General features: G+C 45.0%; 1 protein-coding gene across 3 annotated transcripts in view; it reads right to left on the reverse strand.

Moving 5' to 3' along the window:
• Positions 1-14496, reverse strand: part of LOC126295326 (uncharacterized) — a 1177740-nt gene that overhangs the window by 255937 nt on the left and 907307 nt on the right. Inside the window, exon 1 of one of the 3 annotated variants that reach the window (XM_049987792.1) lies at positions 6194-6359. The exons of the other annotated variants lie outside the window; for them this stretch is intronic. Coding sequence (XP_049843749.1) covers positions 6194-6292 — 99 coding nt within the window. The 5' untranslated portion in view covers positions 6293-6359. Of the gene's footprint in view, positions 1-6193; positions 6360-14496 lie in introns of those variants that run through there. 3 annotated transcript variants of the gene reach the window in all.

Genomic DNA, 14496 nt, shown 5'->3' on the forward strand with positions numbered 1-14496 from the left:
GCTTGGAAAAACGGTTTCAAATATGTGTATATCATAATATTTAGGCGAATAGTTTTTGAGACGAGCAAAGAAACAATATAGCTTCGAATGTCATTTAATTTTTAAAGAGAATGAAACAATATTCGGAAAACCTCCAGCACTACCGCGCGCTTTCTAGGTGACCAGACGGCAAACATAAAATGCTCTTGTTCTCACCTGACATAGTATCCCAATTACAAACAAAAGAGATGAAAATTTCTATCTTAAACATAGCGTAATTTTTGTGAGCGTGTTGTGTATGATGCAAAAGCATACTCCAGGCATTTCACCGTACTGTTGAATACTGAAGCCACTGACGGTATTAATTACTCTCAGTCGTCTGGTAAGCTCCTAGCTCCTTCCTTATTTCAAATAAACGAGAAAAAAAAACTCACGCGAGATTTGAACCAGCGGACCATAAACTGCAGTTGATTATCTGTTAGCTAACGATTTCGCTACACATCCGTTAACCATTTGTGCCTCATCTGTATACAGTACAGTGCCACGAAAACTTTCAAGCCGATTATCTCTGTAAATTAATGAAAAACATTAAGTACAACCTATTTCTCGGCACTTCATAACCGTGTTCCACACGCGTGTTTCACTACGTAACAGGAAGCAGCCTCAGCCATTTTCGTACTGCTCATTAACAACGCGACAATCAGAGCACAACATTGCAGAGTCTGTAACTGTACACGATTTTTGAAATGAAAACTACGTAGCTAAAGCGTGATTAAGAAAAACATTGATGGCTGTTACTAAATTAGAATATCTTAAAGTTTCATTTAACGTAGCTTAGCAATAATACATATATTATGTATCTAATAGATAAGTAGGAGCTACTTCCAAGAGCGTAACAACACCAGTGTACTTGTGCTACAGCTTTTGATCAATCATCGCGTTTGTGTTTGTTTAAATCAGGTTTGTTTTTATGATGAACGGAGTGCAGTGAACATGAACTCTAAAATGCGTAACTGAAATGGCTATGAGCACTTGTTCAGTAGGAGAAATCATTTCACAGTAGCGAAGATGAAAAAGTGTGAGGATATTGACGAATGGGATACAACCCGTCGGCTTTCATCAATGACGTAACACGTTACCACACATCTTGCATTGCAAAGATTTAAAAGTATGGACGAATGTTGAGAAACAAACGATATAAGTATAGAGGCAACAGATCGGGGACTTGTATCATGTACATCCATATTTCGAACGTAATGTGACCAATATAGCTTTTTCTTACAGTAGAAAACCCTAGTATAAAGCGATGTATGTTATATTGGCATGGGGCCTATGTTGATATATATACGAATTTTACGTTTATCAGTTTTTTTCACCTTAGCTGGTTCTAGTGTCAACTGAAAAAAAGGATATTAGTACTAGCAAATGCTAAAGAAGGGACGAACATAAAATTTGTATCCTGTACTTTAGGTGAGTTACATAGTCCAGTTGAAGAATGCGATACTAGTACTAGCGAAGCCGATGAATTACTAGCATCCTAATATACATACTCACACACACACACACACACACACACACACACACACACATATATATATATATATATATATATATATATATATATATATATATATATATATGCTGCTACAGTCGCAGGTTCGAATGCTTTCTCGGGAATGGATTATATATATATATATATATATATATATATATATAGTAATTCATGAGCTTCGTTAGTACTAGTATCGCATTCTTCAACTCGACTATGTAAGTCACCTAAAGTACAGGATACAAAGTTTATGTTCATCCCTTTTTTCGCATTCGCTAGTACTAATATCCTTTTTTTATTCTTTGTCATTTTTTCTTTTGATGCTTATTTCGTGAGATATTTGGTCCAGTCACTATCAATAGACCACGCCTGATGCAGGATTCGTACCTGCGACAGTAGCAGCAGCGCGGTTCCGGACTGAAGCGCCTAGAACTGCTCGGCCTCAGTGACCGACTTCTAAATACGTTTCGACATTGAAGGTAACCCATTTATTACCTATGATTCGAAACTAAATAAATATCGATGACTGAAATAAGACGTCATTGGTCAAAGCCGACGAGTTTTATATCATTCTTCATTTGATAATCACCACCTTCCAAAGTATGGATACCAAAGAGCTGTAGTAGAAGAGATTTGTCTGTAGCATCTAAGATGACGAAGTGCTCATAGCTATTAAGGTATGCATGTTAGGGCTCATGTTTGCTAGACATTTTTGCTTCGAATGATCATTCCTGTAATATATCCGAATATTTACTGTTACTCCTGGGACTCCCGTATGTAGCAGTAGCAAATCAAAACGGTTATCACAAAAGAACTTCTAATATTTATCGAAATGGGAACGAACCAAGTACCGCAAAACAAGGAAAGACTACAGCTGCGGCACAGTCTTAACGCAAGTCGCGGCGCTCCGTCTCTTTCTTGTTATCCAAGCGATTGCAGCGCACCAAGCGGCCAGGAAGTTACCCTGTTGAGTTCGGTGAGATCTTTAGAAAGCAAAAGCGATACGTAAATGTTTATATTGATCTGTAGAATGGTTTTTACAAACGGATGCGTATGTAGCGCTGCACATTGGAACAACAACAAGAAGATACCAAATATTTCTTTTTTTTGGTTTCTTAACAACCCTCGCAGATGTGAACGGCTACATTATGGAATAGTCTATTTACGATTTTCTTGTAACCTACAGATATATACTGGAGAATGTTGCGTTCTTTAAGAACAAAAAAAAATCGCTAGTAAATAGCAGGAGACCTGACCATTTGCAGAAAGGCGTTTTCGGCTGCGGCGGAATCTTCACATGAAATTTCAATCGCTAGCTTTCTCCTCCAAATGCGAAAATACTTTGTTGAAGCCGACCTACATAGTGAGAAACCATCATTATAATAAGATAAGGGAAATCAGTTCGCACAAAACATAGGTGTTCGTTTTTACCGCGCGCTGTTCGGAAGATTGAAATAATAGAGAATTATTGTGAAGGTGGTTCGTCGAACCCTCTGCCAAGGCACTTACAAGGGGAGGCCGCCAATTGTGAACCTCAGATTCGATTCATACTGCGCATAATAAAAGCTCATGGCCAGAGATGTAATGTGGCAAAGCACCAAGATGCACTTCTCAGCCGTTGTCGAGAAAATCGGCAGTTAAAATAAACCGTTGCGGTGAAATACTGTCTGTAATAATTTTCTACAGCGTCATGGCGCAGCGGTAAGCGTTCGGGTTCGTAATCCGAAGTTCGCCGGATCGAATCTCGCGCCAGGCAATTTTTTATTATTCGTTTTTTGTAATATATATATATATATATATATATATATATATATATATATATATATATATATATACTATTAATGAATTGCTTATGCATGTTGGTGAAGGCGGATCGCTCTCCAATTGTACCGACTCCATTTTTTCGTTTGTTTAACAGGGACCGCATCTACATTCTTTCGAAGTTAGCAGGCAACTACGCTGTTATGCGGCGGCTCGTTTCGGCCCAATCAACATCTGTCCTTCAAGTGTAACGAGCGAGTAACGGAGTTTATATTTCATACCTGCCACAGCAAATTTGTGTTCGTGGGGTCTCTATTCCAATTCGAACGTTTGACTTACGCTGTACGTATTCGTTTCGGAATATGGTTTCTTCGTCTTCCGTTAACTGTACGTGGTTAACATTATGAAGACAATTAATAACATTTGTGACATACAGCTTTGTTTGCGGAAAACATAATGATGTTCGAAGTCGCCAGTTTTTCCATGACAAACGACTCTCAACAACTTATTATATGCATAATTGTTGCAACTTATTGCCGGGAAAAAAAGTACTAAAACAAAAATGGTTGCACGGTGCGAGATTCGATCCGGCGACCTTCGGATTACGAACCCGAACGCTTACCAATGCGCCATGACGCTGTAGAAAACTATTAATCAAAGACAGTATTTCACCGCAACGGTTTCTTTTAACTGTCGATTTTCTCGACAACGGCTAAGAAGTGCACCTTGGTGCTTTGCCACATTACACCTCTGGCCATGAGCTTTGATTATGCGCAGTATGAATCGAATCTGAATTTCACAATTGGCGGTCTCCCCTTGTTAGTCAGATTTGCAGAGGACCCATGTAGATGCAGTGGCAAAACCTCCCCCCCCCCCCCTCCACCCTTGCGGGGCGGATTCGTTCGTTTCTCTCGGCAGTCGACTCGACTAAATTGAGATATGAAGTAGTTGTACAAAATAAAATAATTGAGCTTGCATAAGGCTGATTTCCAACCTAGCCCAGTTTTAGTTGTACTTTCCTATGTAGCAGGCGCGTCCGCGTTATCGTATTTTATACGTTTTTGTCTGGCACAGAAATAGCTAACATACACCTACGAGTAAAGTCGCGACCATTCTGGTAACCTCGATTCGCTATCCTGTCTGGCATTTGATCAAAAAGGTCGCGAATATTCTACTGTTTCCTGGTACAGAGAACCTTCGATACGTAGCTTAATAAATACGGACTATTCGCCGAATAGGAGGCTGGTTGACATTCAGAAGCAGAAAGAGGAATACTGAAGAATGAATAAGTAAAACTCCTAGTTGTAGCAAATGCAAGTGTGAAGTCTAGTCAAGAATGAGAGTGATCAATTGATTGTGAAGTATTAATAATAGTAACTCCTAGTAATTTCTCAGTAAAAATATTGTTATGAGACTCGTAACTACATTTTTACCAATAAATTAACAGTAGTTTCCCTTACCTACCTCGTAATCTACGGTAATAGTCATTTTCGAGAACATGCCTGAAAACGCATTTTTATTACAGTAAAAGTAAAGGTATCTCAAGATATCTAAAGCGCCTCATCCTTGAGGTTCTTCTGTATCCGCCGCTGTGTAGATGTATATATATATCTACTCAAAAACGTAAAAGTTTTCTTCGCTGCACTTCCAGTCAAATCAGTACACGTGGAATATAGGAAACGTGTAAGCAATGCAATACCTATGTTATTTAAAGTTGCAGATAACTACAACAACTGTAGTTCAAGGAAAAACCGGACTGGAGTCACAATAAAAGAATAAAAGCAATGAAACTGTTTCCCAATACAGATGAAACCAACTCCGTAATTAATGCTGCGTCTGATTCACAGACAGAATCTTCAACACATTCGATTTGAAGCAAAAGTAATTAGATTTACAAAAATATTTATGTATTACAAAGCCAAGTGACGTGTCAGACTAAGCGAAACATGAGGCTGCTTACGAAGTTGTTACGCGTCAAGGAAAGCTACTGTTATAATTAGAACAGACAACAAAACATATATACTTCTCATGCATGAAATATACGTTTATATTCGGTCGTTTTCAGCAGAGTAAGCTACAATTATACGCATATTCGAAAGTACTACTTCATCATTCGGTTGTAGCTTATGTCATTGAACCAGGTTCAAATGGCTCTGAGCACTATGGGACTTACAACTTCTGAGGTCTTCAGTTCCCTAGAACGTAGAACTACTTAAACCTAACTAACCTAAGGACATCACACACTCCCATGCCCGAGGCAGGATTCGAACCTGCGACCGTAGCGGTCGCGGGGTTGCAGACTGTAGTGCCTAGAACCTCTCGGCCACTCCGAGAGGCATTGAACCAGGAAAATTCGGTTGTTCCTACATGTGTTTCACGGTCATTCATGTCTCTTGATAACTTACTAATGCTTCGAACGCAAAAATGTAACAATTATTTCGCTAATCGACTAGAAAAACAGTTAAAAACCAACTTTACTTTTGCGGTCGATTTCTCGTCGCTTGTGGCGCTAGTATTACACCAGCTGTCAAGATGGTAAAAATTTCCACCGTAATGAATGTCGTAATTGTATTAGACTGTGGTTGTAATGACACCACGACAAACGGTATGAATGAAAGAAAGAGCTTATTCTCTAATACAAATCGCCAAACTACACTAAGTCTCGATAGATGTCGACATAATCAGTTATTCCATGGAGAAACGACTTGATTTCTTATTACAGTTTGTAGATCTTGATTAATTCCGAGCGAAATGGCAGACTCAGTATTGCACTATATAATCGTCACAGTTCCCCGATCTTAAACATGAATTTCACGTTTACGCACGTACGTTTCAGGTGTTTGGGTACGTAAGACGAAACAGTTACGTTGACAATCGGACTTTGAGAAAGCGCAATGTACTTACCACCTCCTTTCCTCCCTTAAGACTCGCAACATGCCATGCATTGTGACAAAGCAGAAGAACCCACACGTAGAGTAGGTGGACTTTACATGGCGAGAGCATCACTTTCACGTCTAGAAGATTCCTCCCAGATTTAGACGCAGACCAGGCATGCAAAACATTTGCTGATATCATCAGAACTTCTATTCCTTCCCAACGACAATCGAGACAGATGAATGACAGTGACAGGCTACCAGTGAGATCAATACTACAAAGCTCACTGCGAGCTACAGCGCTATCTTTGGCGAAATGGATATCGTGTACGCTCTTTTCATCATCTTCAACTTGTTAAAACTTACGTTTTTTTCCCCTTTCAAAACTGAACTCCCGATTATTTACAGTATATTTACATTTAGAGTACATTTGAAATTCACATAAAAGTCGATACATTTTTATTGATTTCTTTAATAATTGAACAAATAGTCTATGGACAATGAAAGCTCGAACTACTTGTAACTACACTGAAGAGCCAAAGAAACTGGTACACCTGCCTAATATCGTGTAGGGCCCCCACGAGCATGTAGAAGAAGTGCGACAACACGACGTGGCATGGACTTGACTAATGTCTGCAGTGGTGCTGGAGGGAACTGACACCATGAATCCTGCACGGTTGTCCATAAATCATTAAGAGCATGAGAGGCTGGAAAACTCTTGTCAACAGCACGTTGCAAGGCATCCCAAATATGCGAAATAATGTTGACGTCTTGTGAGCTTGGTGGCCAACGGAAGAGATTAAACTCAGAAGAGCTTTCCTGAACCCACTTTGTATGGGGTGTCGCATTGTCCTGCTGGAATTGCCCAAGTCCGTCGGAATGCACAATGGACATTAATGGATGCAGGCGATCAGACAGGATAGTTATGCACGTGTCACCTGTCAGAGTCGTATCTAGATCCCATATCACTGCAACTGCACACGTCCCGCACCATTCTAGAGCCTCCACCAGCTTGAGCAGTCCCCTGCTGACATGCAGGGTCCATGGTTTGATGAGGTTGTCTCCATACCCACACACGTCCATCCGCTCGATACAATTTGAAACGAGTCTCATCCCGATCAGCGACGTGTTTCCAGTCATCAATAGTTCAGTGTCGGTGTTGACGGTCCCAGGCGAGGAATAAAGCTTCGTGTTGTGCCTTCATCGAGGGTACGCAAGCGGGCCTTCGTCTCCGAAAGCGCATATCGGTGATGTTTCGTTGAATGGTTCACACGCTGAACCTTGTTGACGGCCCAGCACTGATATCTGCAGCAATTTGCGGAAGGGTTGCACTTTTGTCACGTTGAACGATTCCCTTGAATCGTCGTAGGTCCCTTTCTCGCAGGATGTTTTTCCGGCCGCAGCGATGTCGGAGATTTGATGTTTTACCGGATTCCTGACATTCACGGTACACTTGTAAAATGGTCGTACGGGACAATCTCCACTTCATAGCTGCCTCGGAGATGCTGTGTCCCATCGCTCGTGTGCCGACTGTAACACCACGTTCAAACTCACTTAAACCTTACCATTGCCATTGCAGCAGCAGTAACCGATCTAACAACAACGCCAGACGCTTGTCTTACATGTGCTTTGCCAGCCGTATTGCCGTATTTTGCCTGTTTACATGTCCCTGTATTTGAATACTCATGCCTATACCAGTTTCTTTAGAGCTTGTAGTGTAGCAACGGCGTTGTGGTCAAGGGATGGAATGGTAGCTCAGCGTGTTTGGGGAGAGGGTTAAGTGCCCTCTGTGATAAAACTGAACGAGTGTCATGGGACATCCGCCCCGAAAAAATGCAGTGAACAATAACGTAAAACAAATAGTAGCATCACGGTGATGGGAGTGTCGTGTTCAAACCCACCTCGTGCCAACTTGTTTCTTCTTTGTTCGCTATATTCAAATTTGTGTCTGTGTCGTGGAGTAACATCCGTTTGCAACAACAGGGTGTAAGAACGGGACCTATATTGACAGTTGATTCCGCACAACTACTCGATTAAAAGCGGAAAGGATTTGTCTTTCAAATGGGAACCGCAAACGTTTGACGACAAGGCGACAAGTCAGCCGAATCCTCGATCAGAAAAAACGTCTGGTGTGTCACGCACGGCATTTTTGACAGTACGTGTGTCATGTGGCAAGAACCTCTTATCGACGCACCTAATTCGAACGCCTGATGAGTGAGTGAGATATGCCTCCTTGCTCGGTGTAGGTGTTCGTATGAATGTCATCACTTCCAAGGAAATGCTGATAATAATTTGTCACATAAGCTGCAACAAATGAATGCAACAGTTTCACAGTCACACTGTTTCTCTGTGCTCTGTCAAAACATACGTTTTAACGTGTTTTTAAGTTGCGTTCCATGTTGGAAGTTTTCACTCCTTTGTTGTAATGTAGTTCACACACGTTTATTTGTTGTTTTCATTTATGTGAGGCGTGTGTGTGGTATCTCAACCGCTTTCACTATTCATCACGTTTACTTGCGACGGTAACGTATTCTTACCACATGACTCATATCCTATAACCAAAGTATACTATGACAACTGCTTAGCCAACAGAAAGAGAAGAAACATTGACGGGACGGACAGTTCATAATGTTGTGAAAAAAAGAAGCAAAAGTAAATGGCACTAGGGAGTTTTGCACATGACCCATTTACTTGATAGTCCAACACCATGACCACTTAACCACAACACCGTGGCTATTCAGGCCAATCACTTGTCCGTTCGCTGTTTGTATTTTTTTTTCACAGTTCAGAATAGTTTCTTCCTGTTTCCACGCTTGATCTGTGTTCATTTTTAGACGGGCTATCCACTGAGCCACGAAATCTGATGGGGGTGCCATTGGGAGTTTCTGTTGTAAGCACCCTCGGCGGTATGAAGCGCTACATTACAGGGCAGTTTATTTACGTTTCTCCTGTAACAAGAATGTGCTAGTAAACTCCCGAAGACCTGACCTTCTGCAGAGATATGTCTTATATCTACCCAACAAAGCAGAGTTTTATTCGCTACGTTTTCAGCCATATCAGTAAATGTGGAACGTAGGAGACCTATACGGAATGTAATACCTACATTATTTAACGTAACAAATGAGCCCCCACAACTGTAGCATGTGGGAAAACATCAGAAGTAATAAAACTGTTTCACGACACAGAAAAATTCACTTCAAGAATTGTTTACCGCGAACGGTAAGAATCTTCAACATGTGCACTTTTGAAGCAAAAGTAATTACATTTACAAAAATGTATTGGAAAGCGCCCACGGCGATAACAACAGAAATATATGCTACTTGTGCATGACATATGCGTTTACATTCTCTTTCTTTCAGTGGAGTACGCTGCAAATACACGTATTCGGAAGAATTTCTTAATGAATTAGTTATAGCTTACATCATTGAACCAGTGTGGTTCGGCTGTTTTCACATGTATTTCATGATACTTCATGTCTCTTGATAACTTCCTACTACACGGAACGCAAAAATGTAACAGCTGTTTCCTGAATTAAGCAGAAAATAACTAATAACTAAACACTATCCTTAAGACGATTGTGACTGCTTTCTCACCCCTCGGGGCGCTAGTATCGCTCTAGCTGTCGAACGGTAAGGCAGCGCGGCCATAAAATCTAGAGCTGTTCCTAAAATATCGATATCTTTTCTAAAATATATTGATTTTCAACAACGTGACATTTAACTCCGACATGTGGTGCAGTGGTTAGCACACTGGACTCGCATTTGGGAGGTCGACGGTTCAATCCCGTCTCCAACTATCCTGATTTAGGTTTTCCGTGATTTCCCTAAATCGTTTCAGGCAAATGCCGGGATGGTTCCTTTGTAAGGGCACGGCCGATTTTCTTCCCAATCCTTCCCTAACCCGAGCTTGCGCTCCGTCTCTATTGACCTCGTTGCCGACGGGACGTTAAACACTAACTACCTACCTACATATCGATATATTTATATCGAAACGCCTATGTCGAGTGCCGATATTTTTATTTTATATTCGTTTTTCCTGTTGAATTTCTATTATTTATTTTTATTGTTTATTTTATGTTATTATATTTTATTTATTATTATTTGTATGTCTATTATATTCTTTTTTCGCAATTTTCGGTGAATATTTGAAGATTTTTTTAAAATTATAGTAGAACATAATTTTACTTTCTCTGTGTGAATGAGTCATTTATGTCTCAGTGAATCAATTATTTGTCGAAGTAATTAAACTTACGATGACCAGAATAATTAGGACATCTTACCTAAGAAATTTTAGTGTAGATATCACTGTCACAGTAATTCTGTTAGTGCCATTTACAGGCTATGGTGTCTGTTTCTGTCGCAACGTTTTTCTTCGTAAGTAGTAAAAGTTTGCATACGACCTCCAGCAGAATAGAAGGAAGTCACGGTGTATTGCAACTAGCTTAACATGCATTTTGCACCTTAGCATACGGCAACGACACAGTTTCCTAGTAAATGATAAAGAGCGGCACCATTTCTTCGTAAATGACACACCGTTACACTTTCGGGAAAGAAGTAAAAACTCTTGCGCTGACGCTGATTCGCAGCAGCGATGGACTCACAGTTGCTTCGTGAGGCCAGTGTACAAGAGAATTCTGTAGTTTATTGTATGACACCAGTAATCACACACTAGTAACATGCTTAACTAACATAGCGAGGCACAGACTAACACAATCTGTGCATACCAAAAATTCCTTTACCGTTATCTTTAGTCGGCGTGACACGTACAGCTCATAACCGTACTGAAAACTATATGTAGCATTTGCAACAAACCGTGAGAACGAGTATTAAACATTGTTCGGAGAAGTGTTGTAAATCTTTGTTCACTTATATAAACGACATTACAGAACAAAGTATATACAGTTGTTGAGATTAGCTGTACTTCAGATACTATCCGACAAGACGTCAAAATTGGAAATAAATGCGATTGCCAGCTGCCTGTTGCTACTGGTCGGGGACGGTGGGACGCACAGCTGTTGCGGGCCGTCGCCAAGAGATGGCAGAGCGGTAGCCGGTCCTCGGCTCACAGCAGTACGTGGAGTACTAGCGTTAACACCTTTATGCAAGAATGTCGATCTCTTTGCAAATACTTTGGTTGGCCAATAAGAGGCAGGGCGACGGCACATAAACCGCTCTTCTGTCAAAGTTCAAACTAATTAAAACGTATTTTGAATTACATAAAAACAGATGGCTATGAAAGATGATTATTCTTTTAATGCATACCCTAGCCCGAAACAACGTCCGTATCATCCCTGGCTCTATGAGGAGCAGATACGTTATGACGAGCACATTCTTCGGCGGACCTCGGAAGAGTTCCGCCCTTCGATACCTTGCAGAGTACTGCTACGTATCGAAGTGCTAGGGCTTCGCAGAAGTCGCAGTCGCAGTCGCAGTCGCAGTCGCAGTCGCAGTTCCGGAACCGCCAGCAGCAGCAGCAGCAGCAGCAGCAGTTTCCAGTGCCGCCAGTTTTGCAGTAGCAGTCGTCGCCGGACCCAGCCGCAGCTTCCGGACCCAGCCGCCGCCGCCGCCGCCGCCGCCGCAGCTTCCGGCCCCCGCCGCCGCCGCCGCCGCCGCCGCCGCCGCAGCTTCCGGCCCCCGCCGCCGCCGCCGCCGCCGCCGCCGCCAGGACCCAGTGCTTCGTCTTCCTCTCCTGCTTTCGTTGTCGTCGCTATTCTCGTCTTCGTCTTTGCCTTCATCCTTTCGCTCCTCGACGTCTCTCATCTGTCATCTGTAATCTGTTCCTGACTTTGTCCCTTGTCTGTCCCCATTCTTCTTTTCTGTGTTTCCAGTTTTCCTTACTGCCATCATGACCACCCCCACCACCACCGCCACTACCACCGCCATCGTCTATACGACGCCCTCCCTCGCTGCCACTACTCTTACTTGGTGTGCTCAGTCGCCCCCGTCCTACTATATCCCGCCCCTCCTCACCCTTCCCACCCCAGCTCCCTTTGTCGCCCCATCCCCTGCTCCTTCTCCCCAAGCCTCCACACACGACCCCTTTCCCCCACTCCCCCACACCACTCATGCGGCCCCTGCCAGGGTTGTGTCTCGTCGGGCTACGACCCATGCCGCACCATCGCCGGCGCCAGCACCACCACCTGCAGCAGCGCCACAACCAGCAGCAGCACCAACAGCAGCACCAACAGCAGCACCAGCACCAGCACCGACACCGGGACCTGCCGCTTCCCGTCATCTCCCCGTCACTCCAGTGCCCCACGCCTCCTCCCATCCTGTCCCCGCTGTTAAGCGTCCCAGTGGCACCCCCGCCTCCTCTGCACCCAAGAAGTCCCAGCATCTTCCCCCTCCCCCACCCCTAGATGCCATGGATGTCTCCCCTCCAGCCCCCTCTACTTCCTCTTCTAACTCCCCCTCCTACAAGTATCTCCTCTCCCGTCCTGATCCCTCTCTCCTGGAGGCCCGCAACCTGACCTTGCTCCTCCGCCAATACTTCCCTGCAGCCCCCATCTCCCTTCTTACCCCCCGTAGGGACTCTGTCTTGATCACCTCCCCAAGCCCTACCCTACACTCCGACATCCTCTCCCGAATTCCTCTCACCCGATTTGGACCTAATGCCTCCCTTGCCCCTGCTCCTTCCCCTTCCTCCCCCCGTCAACCCCAACCCCCACGTCGCCCGCCGACCCTCACCGCCGTGATCACTCGGCTTAGCCCGACGATCACGGAGGAAGAGGTGCTGGCGGAGTTGAAGGCCCACCCGTACCTGGAGGTGCGAGCTGTTCGCCGCATTTTCAACTCTGCGGGCCCCACTCGCCTTATGCGAGTTTTCTCCGAACACGCTCCCTCCATCGACCATCTCCTTAAGGAGGGTGCCCTCCTCTTCCACCGCCGGTATAAGGTTGACCCCTCCCGCTCCCCACCACAATCCATTCGCTGCCAGAGGTGTCTGCGTTATAACGCACACCCAACATCAGAGTGCCGCGAGGCCCCAGTCTGCCCGCATTGTAAGCAAGCGCACTTCCTCCGGCAGTGCCCCAACCTTCAGTCTCCTCCCTCCTGCAATACCTGCAACCTCCAACACCCTACCTACTCCCAGAAATGCAAGGCTCGACCTCCTCCATCCGCTCCTGAACTCACTGTTCCTCTCCGCCCTTTGGATGACCCCACCCCTCCTGGCAATTCCCTCCGTCCTCCCCCCACCGCAGAGGACATCATCAGGTTCGTCACAATAGTGCTCCAGAACGTCCATCCCTTTCAGCGTCCCCACACCCTCCACCAGATTTCCCTCGCTGCCCGTTCCGTGTTCCACCTCAACACCTACGCCACCTATTCCCACAACCAGGCCCATTTCACCTTCTCCCGTCTCGACACCCTCGTTTAAATTCCCATTATGGCACGACAGCACCGTATCCTGTTCAATAACATCCGCTCCCTTCCCACCAACAAGCACCTCCTTATGCATACCCTTACGACCCACCGTGTGGATGCCTTCCTTCTGAACGAAACCTTTCTTCAGCCCCACCACACCGTCCACACCTCGCCCTACCTCCTTCACCGGTCTGACAATCCACTCCAGATAGCGCGTGGCGGAGTTGCCATTGGCCACCACCGCCAGATCCCTGTCCGGCTCCAACCCCTCCTTCCTGACCCCACAGAACACTTGATCCTTAGTCTCTTCTTCCCCGGCCTTACCCTTACCTGTGCCACCATCTATGTCCGCCCCGCTGCACCTATTCCTTTCGACTTCCTTTCCCACATCGACCGTACCTTCTCCTCCTACGTGATCGCCGCCGACCTTAACATCCATAGTCGTTCTGCCGCCCAGTTACGGCGGTGGCATCGGTTCCTTGCCACCCTCCAAGGCGACGTCCTTCCAATTCCCCAACACACCCGCCCTGAATCCAATACCACTCCCGATGTCGTCCTAGCCTCCCCCACCCTGCTTGGCCGCATAGCGGTGGACGTCCTTGATCCCATTGGCAGTGACCATCTCCCTGTCCTCCTCACTGTATCAGACGGTCGTCGCCCCCGTCCCGACCCGCGCCATGACCCTCCCCCGAAATATGTCCATGACTACTCCCGTGCCAACTGGAATGCCTACCGGGACTCCCTTGCTCTCCAGGTCGATAGCCACCCCCTCACCTACCACCAACCTGATGACGTTACCCGTGCTGCCTCCTTTCTCCAGCAGACCTTGTCTGAGGCCGTGGAGGCCCACGTCCCTACCATTGCCATCCATCCGCACCGCCCCACCTTACCCCCACAGGCCGTCCTTCTCCTGCGTGAATCCCGCCGGCTCTACCGTGCCTTCCTTCACACACGTGACCAGGACACACTA

The sequence above is a fragment of the Schistocerca gregaria genome, chromosome 11 (genome assembly GCF_023897955.1).
Source record: "Schistocerca gregaria isolate iqSchGreg1 chromosome 11, iqSchGreg1.2, whole genome shotgun sequence".
NCBI classification, from domain to species: Eukaryota; Metazoa; Arthropoda; class Insecta; order Orthoptera; family Acrididae; genus Schistocerca; species Schistocerca gregaria.